Source organism: Malurus melanocephalus, unplaced genomic scaffold (assembly GCF_030028575.1).
Source record: "Malurus melanocephalus ecotype Western Australia unplaced genomic scaffold, MMel_1.1 scaffold_233, whole genome shotgun sequence".
NCBI lineage: Eukaryota > Metazoa > Chordata > Aves > Passeriformes > Maluridae > Malurus > Malurus melanocephalus.
Window position 1 is genome coordinate 179,951 of NW_026623465.1, and position 21,370 is coordinate 201,320.

Here is a 21,370-nt window from a genome sequence, read left to right on the forward strand (position 1 = left end):
CCTCTGCCAGCACAGAGGATGCTTATTGTGRTTTCTGTTTCCTCCTCCCTGCTCAGCCCCTGCAGCCCCTGGGCTCTCTGCTGGCTGTGGGGCGGGTGGGTCAGTCCCATTGGCCACCTGGCAGCACCAGCAGGGCGGTGCTGGGTGTCAGGGGTCCCAGGAGCAGGAACACCGGGGGTGCCGGGGGCTGGCTGCACGCCGGCGGTGGCAGGAGCCGGCTGGGGCTGTTTTCCTCTCTGTTTGCTCGGCCCTGGGGACGGCCAGTGATGCGGATCAAGGCCGGCGTCCTTCGGGCAGCCAATTGTCAGCCAGCTCAGAGGGGAGGGAGAGGGGCAGCTGCCCCAGGGCTTTCCCAACCCTGGAGAGGGCCACCACGCCAGCCTGAAACAGCGCCAGGTTTAGTCCACCCAAACACAAGGCTGGGTGATGCCAGCAGGGACCTGGGGGTGCCCACTGGGACCCAGCACTCAGCACTCCCCAGCTGCCCCCAGGCTGGGGCGGGCACCCCACATCACACCACTGTGGCAGCTCAGGAGCCCTAGTGCTGAGGGGCAKGGCAGCCTCAGTCCTGAGCACCCTCATGGCTTTTGGCTGTTCTCACTGAACCCTTTTGCCATGAAAGGGCCTTTATCCCTCTCTTCCCCATGGCTGGACCACACCTGACAGGAGCCTGTGGTGGACTGGCACTGACAGTCACCCCAGCGAGGGTGGGGGTCCAGGACAGCCCTACTGGTGCCTCTGCCCTTTCACTGGGACTGCAGGGACCATAGCTGCTCCTTGGTCAACTCTGGACCGACCGCAGTGCCCTGGGGAGAGGAGCAACACGGCTGTGGCCACGGCTCCATTTTTGGCCCAGTTATTTATAACTCTAAACAAGGATGCTACAGTTGTCTGGGCTGAAAGGTGTGCCCTGGTCCTCCCCTGCTGCCCGGTCCCCAGCTCCCCAGCCATCTGCCACCCTGCTGCCCGGGCCCTGGGCAGTACGCCCAGCATCCCCCCTGGGCCTTCCAGCCAGCTCCACACTCCCTGACAGCTTGCTGGAAGCTTGGAGGTGAACAGGACAGCCCCCTCCCCAGGGACTGGGGACCCCCCAACCCTGCCCCACATGCTGGAGCCCTGCTCCTTCTCTGCWGAACATTATGTGCTCTCCCTGGCTGCCGCTCATCCCTGGACCCAGGAGGTGTCCCAGGGAATTTGGGGTGTTGGGCAGCTCAGCCTTGCTGTCCTGCACTGCTGGCATCGCCTTGTGCCTCCTCCTTGTTTCTGGCAGCTGYCTGAGCTCCCTCCCTGTCCTCAGGAAGCCTGGGTGGCTGCAATGTGGAATGCCGAGCTCCCTGTGGTATGGAGGACCCTGAGGCCTGGGGAGCTGATGGAAGGCAGCTCCCAGCCCAGGGAGACTCGGGCCCTGTGCAGGTGAGAGTGTTCCCCTGCGAGCAGGGGTCCCCAGCAGAGTGCAGCCGCATCACCATCCCGAGGGATAGCTGCTGGAACATCCCTCCAGCCACTGGTGGCACCCAACATCTCTGTCCACCCAAGGGAAAATACTACCAGCCCCATGCCTGGCTTTCCAGTGGGATGTGGGCAGCAACAGAGCCCAGCAACTGGGGACATTGGGGAAACAAGCCAAAACTCAGGAGAGCTGGGCACTGGGTGGGTGCGGGATGTTTCAGGACCATCATGGCTACTTGGGTTAGTTTGGCTGGAAAAGCATTTGAGTTGCATTTAAAGGTATTAAAGCCCTTGCTAAGTCCTTGCTTAATTACCTTAACAGCATTTAAGCCTTTGCTTCAGGATGGGCAGCCCACAGAAACAAAGCTTCTGGCTCTGGTGGGGCTGTGGGTGCTGCCAGTGGGGACAGYGGGGACACGGCTGCCCTGCCTGGGTGGCAGAGATGAGCAGGCTGCCAGCAGGTGCCAGCACCTCTGGAGGGGACTGAAGGGACAGTCTCCCTGTGCCAACAGGAGCAGTTTATTCCCACATCCTAGGGCTCAGGGCATCCTTCTGTCCTCAAGTGCTCTCAAGCAGCCATGATGCTTGATGGCTTGGAGCTGTGTAGGTCCCTCCARACCCCGCAGTGGTGCAGGAAGAAGCTTTGGGGTTACCCCGGGGCTCGTCCTGCAGTCCTTGGTGCCCAGATTGTCGCTTGGCAGGGAGGCGATGGAGCAGAGAGATAACCCACCCTTCAGGTCTGCTGAGCAGCGCTTTGCTTCTGGCTTCTGTAAAGTTAATTGGTTTCGAGGTTCCAGGAACAAACGAAGGAGAAAAACCCACTCTCCGATGTGCGGGATCATTGAATGCTCTCTGGTGAGTTATAATTGCAAATCATGTTTTGAAATCACATTAACCAATTAGCCCGTGTTGTTGTTGTGCCCTGCCACATGACAGCATGTGCCGCGAGGGAGGCGGCGGTCAAGGGCGAGGGAGGGGGCCACCAGCTGCTCCCTGCCACCTCTCTGTCCAGGCACCATGCTACCAGCACCGGGGTGCTTGTGTGGAGGGARGGCTGGTGGCAGGAAAGGTCCTGCCCTGGACACGGCCTCAAGCAGGTGTCACTCTGGGATCCACCCAGCCCATGCTGCAGGCCACAGGCATCCCTCTCCTCCTACAACCAGCATTCCTGGTCCCTTTTGTGCCTTATTTGTTTCCTGGTTATGGGGTCTAGAGGGGAGTGGGGGTCTTGGAGCCCTACTGTGTCTGTGGGGTGGCCAGTGATGGGGACCAGAGGCACCCACTGGAATGTTCCTGGAAAGGGCAGTCTCCAGGAGACTTCTTACTCGAGAGGTCACGGTGGTGGCGGGGGAAATGTGCTGCTTGGGCTGCAAATCTAACCATTATCTCTGCCGTATCTTCCTGCCATCTGGGCTCTGGGAGCAGCGGGCAGCAGCAGGCAGCAGCAGGCAGCGGGCTCGGGGCCGGGGGAGGAAGCTGAGCGTGACAAGGAGAGCGTGCCTCGGCCGTACATGGCACCCACTGCTTCCTGCCTRGGTCCTGGCCGGCCTTGTCCGTGCTGGGGTGTTTGAGGCTGAGGGGTTTTATGGGCTCACTTAATTCTTTGCCCTCGGAGCACGGCTGAAGCATAAGAAATAGGGCAGCTTTTGGCTGGGGGAGATGGTGAGGAGGCAAACCCCACGGAGGTGTGCTGAGGCCGAGGGCTCTGGCACAGTACTCGGTTCCTTGCCGTCGGTGAGGCAGGATGTGCTGGCGAGATGAGTCGTGCTGTGCCGTGCTCCCCTGAAGGCTCCTCACATACGGGAATCTGGCGTCAAACTTTCCAGCCAGCTGGAGAAAACCGCACGACTGCAATTTTGCAATCCACTGGAGCCCTGACACCACCAGAGCCACTGGTGAAACTGGCCWGAGCTGCGCTGGGCAAGCACTGCTGACCAGAGGGCTCAGGGGGTCGAGAGCAGGGTCTTAGCCCACCCCTCTCCTCTCATGGCTCCTCTCTATGTTGCCAGTCCAGCTGWATGAGCCTGAAGCTGCTGTGTGTCAGCTGTGGGATGCTGGGGCAGGCTTTGGGACATTCTGAGGACATCTTCACTCTCTTTTGTTCCTCTGCTCACTGCTTTGATTTTCTGCAAAGCTTCAGCTTGCCCGGTGGAGCCCATGTCCTCTGGCCACCTGGAAAGAGGAAACATGGAGAGGGTTGTCACAAACTGGACAAGAGAAGGGACAGTAAAAAGTAGACATGGCTGCATTTGTACCAGCAGAAGGGGAAGAGCATTTGGAGACCGGGAAGGAGCAGACAGCCTCCAAGTCACTTCCCACAGGTCCTSCAGTATACTGCCCCACGGCAGTGGCTGCACCCCATGCCATYAGGCCCACACAGGCTGTCCCCATCSCCAGCACCTGTGCTGTGTTTGCTTACAGGGCGGAAGCTCTTGGCCGCCTTTTACAGCCCCGGTGAGCTGCGCTGCCACCCGTCCCACGAGGTCTCTGCACCGCTGCCACGTGGCTGCTCCCGCCTTCACCGGGGCAGAGAAAGGGTTAAGCTGATGGCTTGAGGCCAGCCATGCCCATCCTCTGGGTGGCTCTGGCTCCCCCGTCACACTGCCAAACCTGGCTGCCTCCAGTCCCCCGGCGTGCCAGCCAGCGCTGGTTCAGCAGTTACGCATGCTGCTGTTATTAGAAATTAGTTAATGGATGTATGTTTCCAGCCAGAGGAGGGAGAGCGGCAGTAACAGGAGCCGCGGGATTGCCGGGAGCGTGAGGGCAGAGCTGCCACTGAATATTTAACATCCCTCGATGTCCAGGCGAGAGGGTGCCGCTGCTGCGAGGGGACGTTTTCCGCCTCTTCTCCCGATGGCGATGCTCGCTGCTGTCTGGCAAAGCCGTTTCCATCCCAGGCTGCCCGAGGCTTCTCAAGGATTTATGAAAGATATGCATAACACAAATAAAACCTTCYAGCAGTGTGAGGAGCCATTCTGTCGATGCACAGTGGCTGGGCAGGGTTTTGCAGCTCAGCATGGGAGGGGGTGAACTCCCAAGCGTGGACCCCCCCAAATTTTCCTGTGAAGTAAAAGCAAGGCAGGACAGAGGAGCAGGAGGTAGTTTAGGGGTGACAGACCMTTGAAATGCACAGGGAATCTTCGGGGACACGACCGGTGACTCACCAGGAGCTTATGGCTCTCCCTGAAGCATGTGGGATGAACTTGGTAGAAGAAATTTCCTCTTTGGGGCACTTTTATGGGGATTTGTGACTTCATGAAAAAAGATGTATGTCAGCTCACATGGGGAGACGGAGACTGGAGGAAGGGGCCAGCCTGTCGCAGTCACTCTGGGTCATGCTGGGATGATTCCACATGGATTGTTTGCTCCCAGTGTACCGAGATGCTGGGGCGAGCACTGTGGGGGCTGCAGGCACCCTGAGCAGGGCAGCCAGCTGGGCTGGCTCAACGTGGGAGCAGCCTGAGCTTCCCAGGCCAGGGAGAGAATCTAGGGGGGGCTGTGCTGCTGGGTGGCCCCGTCTCCGTCTAAGAGGGGAGAAAACCCAGTGCCCACACTTGGTAAATGCTGGATTTAGCCCTTCAGGTTAGATTAGAGCAACTGTGCCAGCCCTGCTTCTTTGAATGCAGCCACTAGCCACTGACAGGAGCCTCAGCTGCCCTAGGTAGGAATGCTCGGTGGGGTGTCAATACCTGGCGGGGTAGGGATGCCCAGTATAGTGATCATGCYTGGAGGGGCACTGATACCTGGTGGGGTGGCCGTGTGTGGCGCGGGATGCTTGGTGAGGTACCTAGGGGTCAGCGCTGCTGGATATTGTTATCCAGTGGGGGCTGATGGCTGGTGCGGGGCTGATTCCCGGTGCGGGGATGATGCCCAGGGGGACACGAATGCCCGCTGAGGCGGCGATGCCCAGTGGGCGGCTGTGCCCGAGGGGCGGTGGTCCCGCCGGGGCGGGGCGGGGCGGGGCAGGGGTCGCTCCACCCGCTCTTCCTGACGGTGCCCCGGCGGAGAGGAGATTGGGAGCTGCCGCGCTGGGGGCGGGCTCGGGTCCGGTTTAATCTCCGGCTCCGCCGGGATTACGGCGCAGGATAGTCTCTAATCCGCGGCACCGGCCACCGGGGGCTGCTCGCCCCAGCCCGCAGCAGAGGCACCGCGGAGAGGGGGCAGGTAGGTCCCTCCGGTCTCCCCCGCTGCTCGCACCGCCAGGGTCGCAGCCCTGTCCTCCGTGAAGCTYCATGCTTGGAGGCTGCCGGGCTCTCGGACTCCTCGCTTCCCGTAATTCTCCGCATCCCATCCAGTACTTCCCGACCCATCTCCTTTCGCCGGCCCCGCTTTTCTCCTTCAACCCGACTCTCTTTCCTCCTCCCGGCGCCGGGCAGCACCGGGAAGACTCCGGGGCTCAGGCAGCGCTGGCAGGTGGCAGCGCCCCGGGGCTGTTTGCTTTGCTGTCCTCCTGCCACTTCCCTCCTCAGCGGCTGGCACCTTCCCACGGGTGGGTGACAGATCCYGCGGGTGCAGGAGGAGGCAGAGCCGTGCCGTGCCGCCTGGGTACCCCAGCGCCCTGACACTGCCCCTGYCCGGATCGCGGTGCTGGGGGCTTCKGTTCATCATTCCACTGATWCTCGTAGTGACACCAACCCCCAAACTCCCTTTAATTTCCCTTTTTKCTGCTTTAATTTTTAATCGCCCGCGGGAATGACATATGTTTCTGAAGGCTGGAAGCGGCTGCGGCCAGGATCGGGTGTCAGGGTGTCGGGGTGCTGGAGCGGGGGGCACGGGCAGGGAGAATGATGCCGGCCGTCATGGGCACTCTGGGGCTGGCCAGGACCTGCGTGCGGTGATTCCATAGGCTGCGGTATTTATAGAGCCTGGCTGCCCGGGACAGCCGCGTGGAAAGCCAGGCAGCACATTGCGTTCCTGTCGGCCACGCGTGTCCCATGCCAGCCGGCACCTCTCTGCCGTGTCAGCTGTGAGCGTCCCACTGGAGAGAAATCCTCCCCGAGGRAAACTGAACCACAGCAGGTGGCTGCTGGGCTTGGGGTCCCCAAGCTGGGCAGGCTCTGTGGTGGCACGGGTGAGACAGAGGACTTGGCAAGTCACCAACAGGTGGGATGGCAGGCAAGCAGAGCCCCGGCTGGCTGTGGAGGGCATGGCTGTGCTGAGCTGACGCGGAGGAGATGGGGAATTTTCCACTGGTGTTTGGACCAGGCCCAAGCTGAGGCGTTAGACCTGCCCGGTCCCTGTGGCTTCGCGGGGGTACCCCAGAGAAAGCCATCTGTGCCTCGCGACACTGCCCCGTCTCCCAGAACTCAGTGCTGGTGTGCCTTGGCTCTGGTGGCCAGGGATGCTAAAGGGCAGTGGGACACCCCGGCCCACCGGGGGGTGGCATGGGGGTGCTGGCACTGTGGGGGACCCTGGCTGAGGTGCAGAGGGCCCCACAGCACCCGGCCGTGCTGCAGCTGTAATCACACGCCGGGGCCGCGGCCACGGCAAACAAACAAGCACCGGCAGAGCCTATTTTCCTTGGCGCATGGGGATGGGGGGAAGGAGCGGGATCCCACGGGCTCCTTTGGAAGTGCAACCCTTGAGAAAACAGAGGCGGGTCGGGGACAGGACGGACCCCCYGTGCCCCCGGCTCTCCTCGCCGCGTGGGTCTCAGCCGCCGCGTGCCTCCCCAGCCGCTGACGCAGGTCCGGGACTGACTGGGTCCCCCATGCCAGCGGGGCACAGCCAGCCCACACTGCTGCCCCCATGCAGAAAATGTCAGGCTGCTCCACTGGTGCGAGTGGCATGGCCAGGGACAGTGGTGGTGCCACGGGTCTTGGGCAGATCGTGGCTCCTGATTGGGACAGGGGSCTGTGCTGGAGGTGCAGGAGGCCTMTAGGGCTGTGGCTGAGGCCAGTCCCTCCTGGTGTCCCCAGCACTGCCAGCAGCAAATGGCAGCTTGGATTTTTTGCTATTGACCCCTTTGTATCATCCCGCTAAGGCCAGATGTGTTTTGGGGAGTGTGAACTCCTGGAAAGCATCTTGYTTCCAAGGCGAAATGCAACCCCAGAGGTGCAGTAGAAAACCTCATGTGTTCTTTTCCAGGCACTACCTGCCCATCAGTCTCTGCAGTGCCACTACCTGTGCCACCATCTTCCCTGGGTGACCCTGCATTCCTGGCAGGCAGTGTTTGCTGGCTGAAGCAAAACCCATCACAGAGCCTAGTGCTGCCTGAGATGCTTTGGGCTCAAGCTGGTGTCTCACCCAGCCTCCCCAAGAGCCATGTTGGGTGTCATTGGCTTTGTGCTGAGCCAATGTGCATCCTCATGCTGCCAGCTGCTTCTGCCACCTGACCTTGTACCACATGGACTCAAACTGGCTGGTGACAGCAACAGCCTGGGCTATCCCAGTGCTGGACATGACTCCTCTTGCCCGGCCTCAGCTTCCACACTGCTCTTCCTGGCTTGCCTTGGTGCTAGTACTTGGATGTTGGAGGATGTGACAGAATGGGGATGGCTGATATCTGTGACATGGCCCCATCCTGGGGTGTGTGCCTGGCAGGTGATGCAGTGGCTGAGCTGCACCATGCCCCTGGCACTGGAAAACCTTCTCCATGGCCCCACCATGATGTTTTGCTCCACCACCCTATTCCCTGCACTGCCTTTCCCCACCCTGCAGTGTCCAAAACCCCAATATGTCTATTGCTRCAGGACAGTGGCCACAGGCCAGTTCAGCCGTTGGCACATTCTGTGCCAGGCACATTCTCAAGCACAGGCAGAGCTATCCCCCAGATGTGGGTGCCACTTGTGCTCTTAGAGGCAATGCCCTGGATGGACACCACTGCCCCCACGGTGCAGCAGAGATGGTTAGAAATGCCCAGGCAGGTGTTGGTGCTGCCAGARCCCTGCTAGCCAGGACAGCAGCTTCCAGAGCCGCTTTTTCCTACTTGTCACTGCCAATCCTGCCCTGGCTGGAGCAACGGGGGAATTGCCCRACCTGAGGCTGAGCCATGGTGTGGTATTTGGGGCTGAAAGGGGTGAGGTGGGCCCAGGAGCAGTGCCTAGTCTATCCAGCCTGTGCTGGGAGCATGAGTGGGGCTGGCTGGCATGACTGGTGGGGCTGTCACCTCCTGAGGATCTCTGGTGGAGCTATTTCAGGAGAAGATCCAGCAGATCTGTTTGGTGAAGGACTACAGCAGGGCTACCCAGAGAGGCTGTCCAGCCATGCCCCAGGCAGGTTGCCTCCAGCTGTCCTTTCCCACAGCTGCTGGCATTCCCATGCCCATGGGGGTGACCCCCAGAGCCTTTGCCCCAAAGGTGAGGTGCCTGGCCATCCCCTGAGAGGCTGGATCTGCCTCTTTGGGTGCCCAACTCTTCTGGCAACTTGACACTGCCTTTGCTTAGCTGGGAGGTGGGGGATRGAACACCATAGGTTAAAACCAGGTTTGTGCTGCTAATTTAGGAAAGTCACGGCTGTGTGTGCTTCAGGGGAAGGACAGACCCTGCTCCCAGGGCTGCCATGGCAGGGCTTCTCTGTGGAGGGTAAGGGAGGGGGAGTTTCACTGCCATGTGCCCTGCTGGGGTCCATTTCCCTGGGGAGGGGTCGCTCAGGGTCTCCCCAGGTTTGGACTGCTGCCCAGCTGTGCCCACACATCTCTCTGCCCACAGCAGTGCCAGAGGCTGAGCAGGGACCCCAGGCTGGGGTCACTGTGGGCCCAGCAGCAGCACTGSAGGTAACCCCAGGGCTGGGGCTGATGGCAGGGGGGACACTACTGGTGTCCCTGCCCACTTGGCCATGCTGCCCATCTCTCTGGCAGAGTTCGGTCATCAGCACAACCCCAGGGAATATGAGACCGGTGTGCCCAGCTCTGCTGAAACCCGAACAGCCACCTGGGCAGGCGGGCACSGGCGGGGGGGCTGCCATCCCCCTGGCACACACCGGTGGCAGCGATACCTGGCTGCCAGCACGCAGGCCGGCAGCTGCAGCAGGCTTGGYGCTAAAGCCGGATTACCACCCGGAATAGTCCCACGGCCCCAGCTGGGCCGGATTATCGAGGATTCATCTGCACAGGGAGAGGAGATGGGGAGGGAGTCTCTGCCCTGTGGGGGTCCCCGGCCTGGGGGAGGACTCACCTGCTGCCCCTGTGCCTTCAYTCCCCACGGCTGGGAGCAGCGGGTGCTCGTGGATGGGTGTGTGGGCTGTGGGGACGTGGTGGCACTGGCTGGCACAGACACGGCTGACAAGCGCTGGCTGCCTGTCCACACGTGTGCCGTGCCCCYACTGGCACCGCGTGTGCCGGTGGGGACTGTGCCGTGCTGAGGCTTCACCAAGGGAACTGGCATAGTGCAGGAGCCAGGCTTGCCCATAGTCACCCACATCATCCTGGCCACGTTGCCTGATGCAATGGGCCTCCCATCCAACGTATCTGCTGGCGTTGCTGACAGAACTCCCCTGCCCAGCCCCCAGCTCCCGCCTGTGCCTTGCTCCCAGCTGGGATTTTCCACCTTTCCAATAAAGTCTGTGTGGGAGYGAGATATGAGGCAGAGAGAGGGATGCAGTCTGTTCCAGAACTGGGACCCCCATCGTGGTGCCCTGGTCCCTGAGCAAGGCTGTCCGGGATCCGGGGTGAGCCCAGGACTGCCCRTCTGCCAGGGCAGGGCAGGGATCTGGGAGCCCTGCTGCCCCACACACGCGTCCCCGTCCCAGCAAGGGTGGGCAGGCGTCTGTGCTGGCCGGGACGCCGCGTGCGAGACCAAACGCAGCCTCCCCCGGAGCGCAGACGTGGCCGGCGGGACGGTACGTGCTGTCCCACGCTTCGGGCTCCSTGTTCCATCTGCAGGGGCTGCGGGACAGCACCAGGGCCCGGCTCGGGCTGCCCGGCCGCACCGTCGGGTTGTCACCGAGCATTGGGACAGCAGGAGCAGCCTGGGAGAGGTGGGAGCTCTGGCTGCAGCCRGGCTGTCGCTGTCCTTGTGTCCCAGAGCCCGGCAGGCAGCGGAGAGGCGCATGCCGGGAAATCGATGCAGCTTGCTCAGCACCCTTGGGAACGTGGCCCTGGGTGCCACAGCGGGGGGGGGTTCTGTGCCCATGCACGTGGCCAGGCCCATGCCATCGGGCTGGGCGAGAGGGCACTGGGGCTGGCGGTCAGGAGTGGGATGATGCCAGGCAGCACACGGGCTGCCCAATGTGGCAGCAAAGATGGCAGCATCCCACCCGCGCGGTGGCASCCTGAGGGAAGAGATCCCTAAGGAGTCGCTCTTTGCTCAGAGCAACTAAGGGGGGCACACAGTGAGAGGGGTGAACCCACCACCCCCAGCCTGGGGGGGACCCAAGCCACCCCTCCAGGGCCACCCGTCACTCTGTATTTGTTGTTCTGCCCGGCCTTATCACAAGGCAAACAGCAGCAGGCAGRGCTCGCACTGCCCGATCGAAGCGTCTCCGGCTCCCTCCCCTTTCATCTTCCCCCTTGCCCTGGCCGCTGCCACCAGGAGACCCTGGCCGAGGGGCAAAGGCCAGGGCCAGCTGGGGAAGTGGCAGTGAGTGGTGTTGGGCCTGTGCCAGGGCTGTGCCAAGACTGTGCCAGGACTGCCCGGCGGGAGGAAGCGTCTGGGTGGCAGCACGAAGCCCGGTGCATGCTGAATGAGTTCAGCCGTGCCGCTTGCTATTCCGAGAGACGCTTGGGGGAAGAAGTTGGTATTTCCTGAGCTGCCCAGAGAGGTGTAATTATAACCTGGGAGAAGAAAGGGGCTGCAGACAAGAGTGCCCAGCCTTCCTGGCGCCCGTGGGGGAGCGAGCAGGRGAGTGGGCAGCTCCTGTCTGCCACCGGCGGGATGCGGTGAAGCCCTGCCCGCAGGCAGCCCACTGGCACTGGGGGCTTAGCGAGGTGATGGAACATCACAGATCTGGTGCTCCCCTCAATCCCACACTGGGTGAGTGGTGGGTTCAGCGATGCCTGCCCGCGGTGGTGGGAAGGCGCAGAGTTAACGGTGGCTTTTGGACGTGCTGGCAGCCTTGTTCATGCCTGGATCCATCCCAAGCGGAGGCCTAGTGGAGGGGATAAATCATCACCCAGAGCCCGCCCTGCGCTTCCCTCTCGTCCCCCGTGTGGTCAAGCCTTCTCATTCTGGTCCCTGCTGGCCTGTGTCCTGCCTCAGTTTCCCCACCTGGCTGGGTGCTGCAGGCAGGGTGGCCCAAACATGTGCCCACCACCCCGGGCCGACCGTAGGGGCTCAGCCCCCCTGACAGTGCCAGGAGCCAGTGTGTGGCCTGGGATGACCCTGCCAGGTTGTCTTTGTGGCCTGGAYGGGCAGGGACAACAAGCGGGGCAGCAACTCAGGAGACCGGAGGTGCTGGCACCCACACCCTGCCGTGTCATCCTTCCCTYGCGTGCCAGGAGGACTGCTGTACCCAACTGTGCTGTGGGAAGGCTCCTCTGATTTCTGGGGACATCAATCCCCTGGGAGCATAAAGACGGGCATGTCCCCTGCTCACCCCATGGCAACCGCAGGCACTGGGGTGGTGGGGCAGCAGCATCCTCCTGGGACTGGGGACCACACTGCATCCCAGCCTGCCCTACCCTCCAGTTGGGTGACACCATCCCTTGGCTGGACATRGCCCCTGTGTGCAGCCCCCTGACCAGTGGGACAGCACCCCAGCCCCCCGGGGCAGTGGGGGGTGGCGGGACCCTGCCCCGGCTGCCAGCCTGCCCCAGAAAGCCACCCTGTGCCGTTTCCCAGCGGGGCGGGGAGGGCCGGGGCTCGCACAGAGGCGGCTTTGTGCGGCGTGCCAAGGCGTCCCGCGCTCGGCAGCCCGGCCGCCTTCCCCTGCCAAGGAGCTGTCTCCCGGCCCCGCGCTCTTTCCTGCTCCGTTTGTCCAGCCCTGACGTGCCCCCGAGCCCCCCGCCTTGGCACCCCGGCAGCGGCGGGACGCGGGTGAGCCCTTCGCGCCGGGCAGCACCRCGGGCTTTACATAACAGCGGTGGCTGGGGGGTCCCCGAACTCCCCACCCCGTCCTCAGCCGCCCTCCCAAACGCCCCCACTCGCCTGTTGGCTCCCGACTCCAGGAGGGGAAACTGAGTCATGGAGCCGAGAGCTGCAGGCAGGGGAGTGGAGGTGGGCAGACGGCGTGGATGGGGACTCTGGGGCTGGGCAGCTCTGTGCTGTGAACAAGGGTGGTCTGTGGGATGTCTGGCTGGGCGAGGGGACAATCCYATGCTGGGATTCTGGTGAGGCATCAGAGCTGGGGCTGAGTTGCTTGGGACATTGTGTGCTGAGCGGGTAGAAGGGAGAAGCACAGCCGCGGTGATGCTTGGCTCAGTGACCCTCTCATCCCTGCGTGCCTGTCCCTGCTGTGCCACCAGTGCTGGTGCTGAGCCCAGCGCCAGTGTCCCTGGTGGAGGCAGGACTTGTGAGACTCCAGGCCAGCCCCTCTGGTGCTCCTGCCCAGAACTGGACCTTTGTTGCCTCCCTCTTGCAGAGCCTGAGTAGAGCCCATAGCAAGCCCAGCTGTCTCCCAACCATGGATACCACGGACGTGCCCCTCCAGGCCGAGATGGTGGAGCTGGTGCCCAATGGGAAGCACACGGCTGCACTCACTGCCTCCACTGTCCCCTCCCTGGCGGGTGACAGGTAGGGACCTCAGGGCAAGTGGCGGTGCCAGGGACATGGGGGGTCCTCCAAGCTGCTCCCCGCCCTTGAGATACCAGCCAGGGCTGATGGCCCTTGGCTCTGCTTTGGCTTCACTCCCCTCTCTCCACGGACAGATTTGAGGAGAACCAGACCGGCGTGGCGGAGATGGAGGAGTTCCTGCCCCATGGTGCCGAGAAGAAGCAGACACACTTCACTGATGTGAGTAGCAGTGTGGGCACAGTGGTGGGGCTGGGATGGGGCAAGCTCCCAGTGTGACTGATGCACCCTCTCCCTGTTGTGTCCTGTGAACAGTTTGAAGGGAAGACGTCTTTTGGGATGTCCGTCTTCAATTTGAGCAATGCCATCATGGGCAGTGGCATCCTGGGGCTGGCCTATGCCATGGCCAACACTGGCATCATCCTCTTCCTGTGAGTGCCATGGGGTCCAGATGGAGGGGGCTCCTCCAGGGGGGTCGGTGGGTGCAGGCAAGAAAGGAGTGTCTGACTTGGGGTGATACAGGGACCAGTGTTGTGCTGGCTGAGCAATGCAAATTGTGGACATGAGCCTGCCTGCCCTGCTGTGTGCTGTGTCCTTCTGGGGGGAAAAGAGAAGAGTGAAGGCTTGCCTTCCTTACTACAAAGTCAGATTTTAAAAAGTGGCCCAAAGGGTGTGAGTGATGGCTCCTCTTGGGTGTGGAGAGATGGACAGAGTCCCCCACATCCTGCAGCCCATCTGCCCCATGAGCACCCAGGTGGTGCTGAGGTGAGGGGCTGATGTCCTGCCAGGACAGCTGCCCWCAGGCAGAGCATGTCTGTATGGGGTTTGCCCCACAGCTGTGTCTGAGCCCTGTGCTGTGACCCACTGGTGACTGTGCTCTCCTCCTGCAGCTTCCTCCTCACAGCAGTGGCCCTGCTCTCCAGCTACTCCATCCACCTGCTGCTCAAGTCCTCGGGCATCGTGGGTGAGTGCCAAGTCCTCAGCCGGGCCATGCCAGGGGGTCCCATCCTGACTCTCACCCACCACCGCTCCCCGTCCCACAGGCATTCGCGCCTACGAGCAGCTGGGCTACCGAGCCTTTGGCACGCCGGGGAAGCTGGCTGCAGCCATTGCCATCACGCTGCAGAACATCGGAGGTGAGGATGGCGCTGGGGATCCCATCAGGGCTGGGGACAGGGGATGGGACCAGAGCACACCAGCACAGCGTGACCTTGTTCTGCCCTGCAGCTATGTCCAGCTACCTGTACATTGTCAAATCTGAAGTGCCTCTGGTCATCCAGACCTTCCTGAACCTGGAGGAGAAGACCACGTGAGTGTCTCCTGCCCACGCTGCCTGCGTGCCTTCCCCGGGCAGGCGCCGGGGCTCTGGCTCCAGCTGTGCAGCCCATGGCAGGGATTTACTATCATTAAGCCACTACTATTTTTGATAACTGTCAGTGCTGAATAAGCCCCTGGGTGAGATTAAACCGAGCTGAACTTCCAATCCCTGCTCCTCACATCCCCTTGGGATCAAGCTTTCCTCCTTGAGCAGAATCTGGGGCTGCGGGGTGGGGGACAGGAGATTTGGTTGGTTATAGGTCCCCCCAYCCAATGCCCACATCCTCACCAGCAGCTCTAGCCCTCGGGGGTGCAGCACTGTGGGGGTAGGCAGAACCCTAGCTCAGGGTTCYTCGGGGATGCTGGCCTCAGGGGTCCTCAAGGATGCCATCTTGGGCGTCCCCAGGGGTGTTAGCAGAGCAGGACTGCTAGCCTCAAGGGACACCACTGCCCCTGGGATTTGCCAGCCTAAGTATCCCTAGGAATGGCAGACAGCCACCCCAGTGGCTGCCTCTGCCCTTGTGCCCCAGCAGAGCGGGGTGGTGAACAGACCCTCTACTTCCAGGGACTGGTACATGAATGGGAACTACCTGGTGATCCTGGTTTCTGTCACCATTATCCTGCCCCTGGCCCTCATGAAGCAGCTGGGTAAGTCAGGGAGATGCCACCCATGGCACTGGGGTCTGGCACCGAGTCTCCTGCGCGATGACGGTGCCAGCCTGGATGTGCTGGGCAAGGARGGGACACTTAGCCAGTGCGAGGGTCCTGCCCACACCCACCGGCCACTCTTCTCCCTCCCCAGGCTACCTTGGCTACGCCAGCGGCTTCTCCCTCAGCTGTATGGTCTTCTTCCTCATCTCGGTGAGCACTCGCTAGCATGTGCTGGTGCCTTGGGGTGCTGAACATCCTTTCTGCTGGGGTGTGAGGCTGGGCTGGTTGCTGTGGGGACAGCAGAGGCAGCAGGGACAGCGGGTGCTCGGGGCTGCAGCTACGCCGTGGCAGGGCTGTCAAGCTGCTGGGTTATTTTTGTCTGAAGGAACTGAATGTTGTGGAAAGGGAGAGGGGGAAGGTGCTGGGGGGGGGGACGACTGCACATGTGGCCCCTCCACGTGTGGCTGCTTTGCTCTGTCCTGTTACCAACCCCCGCAGGGACAGCTTCGGGGGACAGCATCGCCACGGGGCAGCGCTGGCAAGGGGTGTCCCATAGAGGGGTCCCGGCAGGATCACTCTCCAGCTGGGCATAGTGCTGGTTTGGGCAGCGTATGCAGGGAGTTGGTGGCACCAAGGACTGACTGTCCCCATGTCCCCCGCACCCCAGGTCATCTACAAGAAGTTTCAGATCCCCTGCCCACTTCCAGAGCAGGAGGGGAACCTCACGGGCATCCTCAATGTCACCACTGTCAGCACTAGTGACTACCAGAATGGCTACACCGTCCTCGAGGCCCCTGAGCAGGACACCTGCACACCCAGCTTTTTCACCCTGAACTCACAGGTAAGAACCGGGGACGCACCCTTGAGGCTCTGGGTGAGCCCCCACCCAGAGGGCGAGCGGGCCTGGTGCTCGCAGCACCCGCCGCTTGGCCCGCAGCAGTCAGTCGTCCTCCTCTTGCACAGACAGCGTACACCATCCCCATCATGGCCTTCGCCTTCGTCTGCCACCCTGAGGTCCTGCCCATCTACACAGAGCTGAAGGAGTGAGTCCTGGGTGGGGGCACCCACGGGGAGGGGTGGGCTTCGTCCGGCGCCCACCCAAAGGCAGTGCTGTCCGTGTGTGGGACCTGYGCCGGGGCATCATGGGGAGGTGGGTGATACAACCCTGGTTGGGTGGGTGGGTGGTGGGTGATAGGGCCTGGGATGGGTGATATCAGTCTCAGGAGGTGGGTGATACCATCTGGAGTGGGTGGGCAGGTGGGTGGTGGGTCATATTGCCCCTGGGAGATTGGTGATGTAACCTGGGGTGAATGCTGTCACCCTGGGAGGGTGGGTAGGTGGGTGAGTGGTTGCTTGGTGGTGATTGCTATTACCCCTGGGAGGTGTGTGATGTGACTGAGAATGGGTGGTGGGGCRGTGTGACCCCTGGGACATGGGTGCCATGATCCAGGCAGGGTGGTGTGACTCCTGGGACGTGGGTGCCAYRATCCAGGYGGGRTGGTGTGACCCCTGGGAYGTGGGTGCCATGATCCAGGTGGGGTGGTGTGACCCCTGGGACGTGGGTGCCATGATCCAGGTGGGGTGGTGTGACCCCTGGGACGTGGGTGCCATGATCCAGGTGGGGTGGTGTGACCCCTGGGACGTGGGTGCCATGATCCAGGTGGGGTGGTGTGACCCCTGGGACGTGGGTGCCATGATCCAGGTGGGGTGGTGTGACCCCTGGGACGTGGGTGCCATGATCCAGGTGGGGTGGTGTGACCCCTGGGACGTGGGTGCCATGATCCAGGTGGGGTGGTGTGACTCCTGGGATGGAAGTCTTATAACCCAGAGAGAGTGGGTGGTTGGTTGGTGGTGAGTGATTCAACACACAACACTGCCCAGGAAGGGGGACACAGCCCCTCTCTGCAGAGCCCCCACACTCCCCAGAGTGCTCTGGCATCACCCATTCTCTGTGGGTTGGTGCTCGGTGTCAGYGGGTGCCACAGGGGTTTGCTGAGCCCACTGTGTCCTGCAGCCCCTCGAAGAAGAAGATGCAGTGCATCTCCAACATCTCCATCATGGTCATGTATCTCATGTACTTCTTGGCTGCCCTCTTTGGCTACCTCACATTTTACGGTGAGCCCTTGGGGAGCGGGCTGGGGCTGGCACACCTGTGCCAGGGGGATGATAGTGCTGGGGCTCATGCAGCGGCTCCTTGATGCTGTTCACAGGCCGTGTGGAGTCGGAGCTGCTGCACACGTACAACAAGGTGGACCCCTTTGATGTGCTCATCCTTTGTGTGCGTGTGGCTGTGCTGACAGCTGTCACACTCACCGTCCCCATCGTCCTGTTCCCGGTGAGTGGCCCCACAGGAATGCCAGGTGGCTTCAGCACCAGGCTTTGAGAAGGGAAACTGAGGCAGTGATGAAGACAGGGATTAGGGAACATGCTGAGTGCCAGGAACAGGGATGGGACAGAGGCAGGGGTGATGGGGACAGGCAGGGCCATAGGCACAGGGCTGGCATAGGGGTAGGGCCAATGGGGACCAGCAGGACTGCAGTGACAGGGAATGGGTCCTGGCTCCAAGGATGGAGTGTGATACCCTATCCCTGTCCCCAGGTGCGCCGGGCCATCCAGCAGATGCTGTTCCAAGGGAAAGACTTCAGCTGGATCCGCCACATTGCCATTGCCGTGATCCTGCTGACCTTCATCAACCTCCTGGTCATCTTTGCCCCCTCCATWCTTGGCATCTTCGGCTTGATCGGTGGGTGGCAGCGCCCTGCTTCTGTYCCTCCGTGGGCATGGTGTGTTACAGCAGCATGCCAGCCCCTGTCCTGACTGGAGGTCGGCTTTGACTGACCCTCCTGTGCCTCAGTTTCCCCTTCACACTGCACCAGGGTCTGGTGGCTGTGTGGAACCCCCATCCCATCCCTGTCCTGGCAGGCTGGTTCCCACAGTGCAGTGCCGGYGCTTGCTCTTCCCCTGCGTGTTTCCCTTGATCCCCCCAAGCAGGCTCCCCCCGCTCAGCACTCAGCTCGGTGCCAGGGCCCTGGCTGCGGGAGGGGTGTGGGGACAGTGCCAGCACACCGCGTCCCTGGGTTCCTGGAAGGCTTTGCCAGGACTGAGGGGGGTGAGGAGGGGGTGGGGGGGACAGGACCTGTCCTGGCAGTGGGGCTGGCAGGGCTGAGCCGYAGGGTGGGAGGCCCCAGCCCACTCTGTCCCTGTCTGCTCCAGGTGCCACCTCCGCTCCCTGCCTCATCTTCATCTTCCCTGCCATCTTCTACATCCGCATCATGCCCAAGGACAAGGAGCCTCTGCGCTCCACCCCCAAAATATTGGTAAGCACGGGCAGGGAGTACAAGGATGAGGACAGGGATGGGGTTCTGAGGTTGGCTGGGAACCCCGTTGCCCTGGCCATCCCTGAGCCCATTCCTTGTCCCCACAGGCTGCCTGCTTCGCCCTCCTCGGGGTGGTCTTCATGATCATGAGCTTGAGCTTCATCATCATCGAYTGGGCCACGGGTGGGGGGAAGAGCGGCGGCAGCCACTAGCCACTACTGGGTGCCCACGCCAACCTCCCCCCTACCCACCCGGTGCCCCAGGGAGAGCCGGCCCCGGGCTCAGCCCTCATGCTGCAGCCCCACCAGGATTCCCTGGGAACTTCTGCTGTTGCTGCCCATCACCTGTGGTGATGGTGAGGGGGCATGAGCCATGGCAGGCATGGGGACTCCTTAACCTGTGTCCGGGATGGGGCGGTGAGCCTGGGGCAGGTCCTGTGCCCACCAGCCACTCCAGCGGGCACTCTCCMTGCTCTGCGCCTCAGTTTCCCCATCTGTAAAATGGGGAGAATAATATTGCCCTACCTCACCCGGAGCTGGCTGTCAAATGGAGCTCTTCTGCACCACAAGAACCACCAGCAGCAGGCACTGCCAGGGGCGCAGRGCACTGCCTGCCATGGGGACTGAGGACTGGGGCACATTCCTGGCCTCCCCAGAGAGCACTGAGAGCCCAATGAACAGTGTCTGGGGGGCTGGAATCCTGCGGGGCAGCCAGACCTGTAGCAGCATCTGTGCTCAAGCCACCTGCCCTCTCCCCTGCCAYCCCCGAGTCCCCAAAGGGATGCCACCCACTGCCCTGGCATCATGGGGRCACCCCGGTCCCCATGGGCAAGAGTGATCCTGACACTGTGGCTGGTGGCACCCAGCCYGCTGCTCCCGAGCCTGCCAGGGGAACGGCTGGCTCCTGCTACCTGCGGATGGGACCCTGATGACTCCTAGGCCATGTTTGGGGACCAGCTGCATTACTCCGGGGAGGTGGCATGCATGCCATGGGCTTTGTGCCCACTGGCATCCTGCCCATGCTGCGGCTTGGCTGCCGAGAGCCTGGTGCACCCAGGGGCATGAGGGGGATTTGGGGGGGCCTGGGGGCAGCACTCGCTGAGGGCAAGCTCAGGGCGCCAGAGGCACCCCTTGTCTGCACACCCAGATGCCAGGGTGATGGGCGCCCAGCAACCCAAGCTGTCCCTGCTCACGTTGCACCCTGGGCCAGCACCCAGGCCCCCACAGCCCTCACCCATCCATCCACCCATCCATCTGTCCATCCATGCCGCTGGGACACCCCGAACCATGCCAAAACCCRGAGAGCGGCTCTCCCACCCCCCGCCTCCCTTCCCAGTATGGAGGGCAGCCCGGCAGGATGGGCAGCACGGGGTTGGGGGGATCTCTCCTGCAGCAAAGTACATAAGAGACATATTTTTTTATGGGGTGGTGGAGGCTGGGATGCTTTTTATAAATACTGTACATAAGAGTAGATCTTTTTTAACGTGTTGTGTTGCTCTGGGTAGCTCTGTGTAATGTACATATCGTATGGGGGGGCACCGCCGCGAACCTTTGCCATCGCCCTGGGACTGCTGGCTGCAGCATGGCCCCCGTGTTGCTGTCCCCAGCCTGGCTGTCCCAGGGCCACCCCTGACACTTGTAAATTATCGATGGGGATGATGCCGGTGGTGGCGGRAGGCCAGAGGTGAGAATAAAGATGTGAATGTGCCCAGGTCTCGGGCGTCACTGGGGCGGGCAAGGAGCTGGCACGCAGGCTGGCACGCGGCACGCAGCATCCTGAGGTGGCACGGACAGACAGACACGCGGCTCGTGGGTGCACAGACATGCGTGAGGACAGCAGGGACACAGAGACACAGACATGCRGGGTTAGTGCACACGGATGAACAGCATAGACATATGGCAGGAAAGCACAGACATATGGACACAGATGTGCAGGAACCCCCATGGTGCAGGCCCCTGTGGGAGTTAGACCCTGGGGAACAGGACCCCTGGGGAGCAGGCCTTCTGTGAGAGCAAGATCCCCAGGACAATGGGACACGGGTGGGAGCAAGGCCCTGGGGAGTGGGACACATGGGAGCAGGACCCTCAGGGAGTGGGACCCCTGAGGAGTGAGATAGGTGGGAGCAGGAACCCCACTAAGTGTGGGACTGCCATGGCAGCTCCTGGAGAGAGAGGCTGCTGTGGAAGCAGGGCTCCAGGGAAGTGGCACTGGGGCATCTTGTGCCTGGTGCCAGTGCAATGGGTGCCCTATGTGCCCTCAGGGCCAGCCCCCCAATCCTCGCCCATGGCACAGTGTGGAGTGCGGGTGAGCTCCCCCAGCCCCCCCAGCCCTGGCTTCTCACTCCCCTCTGCCGGCCCCAGGTCTGGGCTCAGTGCCAGCTCGTTAGCGAAGCCTTATTAGCAYGGCAGCCCGCTCCCACGGGAACAGCCCCGCTCCCGCCACACCAGGCCCACGGTGCAGGCCTGCAGACCCCACGGGGGATGCTGTATCCCTTCCCCTGGCATTCTGAGTTAAAAGCATCCCTGGCTGCCCTCACCTTGCTTGGTTGGTGCCAGTGGGGGTGTGTGGAGGGGCTGTGGGGCCTGGGTGGGTATGAGGGGCTGCTGTGGGGCTAGCATGGAGTGAGGGTGGCTACCTGGGCATAGGYCAGCTCCGTGGGTCAGTGGGCACACCTGGCTCCCTCCTCAGATGGTGTGGGGGGGTCTAGCTCCTAGRGAGAAGCCCTGGGAGTTGGGGGATGGGGCAAATGCCTGGGGAATCTCCCGTCCTGAGAGAGAACTGGAGATAACCCATCTTGCCCAGTCCCATCCTGCCCCATCCCTTGTCACAGGCACCCCAGCCCCRGCAAGGAGCTCGCTCCTCCAGCGGCAGGGGACGTGGGACCCTGAGSAGTGAGAGATCCCCAAAGTCCGAGCCTTGTGACACCGTGCCTCCGCAGAAGGCAGCCCTGAAACACAGCATCACCCACACCGCTACCCCCGGGGCTGCACCTACTGCTCGGCACCCAAAGGACCCCAGACCCAAAATGCA

General features: G+C 62.2%; 1 protein-coding gene across 2 annotated transcripts; it reads left to right on the forward strand.

The window, feature by feature from the left end:
- Positions 1–5,460: 5,460 nt before the first annotated feature.
- SLC38A3 (solute carrier family 38 member 3) lies at positions 5,461–19,810 on the forward strand. 2 transcript variants are annotated; one of them, XM_057374835.1, is made up of 16 exons: positions 5,461–5,613; positions 12,907–13,058; positions 13,193–13,277; positions 13,371–13,486; positions 13,946–14,019; positions 14,099–14,191; positions 14,283–14,364; positions 14,938–15,020; positions 15,175–15,233; positions 15,691–15,864; positions 15,987–16,066; positions 17,038–17,138; positions 17,234–17,358; positions 17,622–17,766; positions 18,237–18,340; positions 18,448–19,810. In XM_057374835.1, the coding sequence occupies exons 2-16, from the start codon at positions 12,949–12,951 to the stop codon at positions 18,550–18,552; spliced, it is 1,536 nt and encodes a 511-aa protein (XP_057230818.1). In that variant the 5' UTR covers positions 5,461–5,613; positions 12,907–12,948; the 3' UTR covers positions 18,553–19,810. The 2 variants fall into 2 exon arrangements, with proteins under 2 accessions (XP_057230818.1, XP_057230819.1); XM_057374836.1 differs by lacking the exon at positions 12,907–13,058.
- The last annotated feature ends 1,560 nt before the right edge of the window (positions 19,811–21,370 follow it).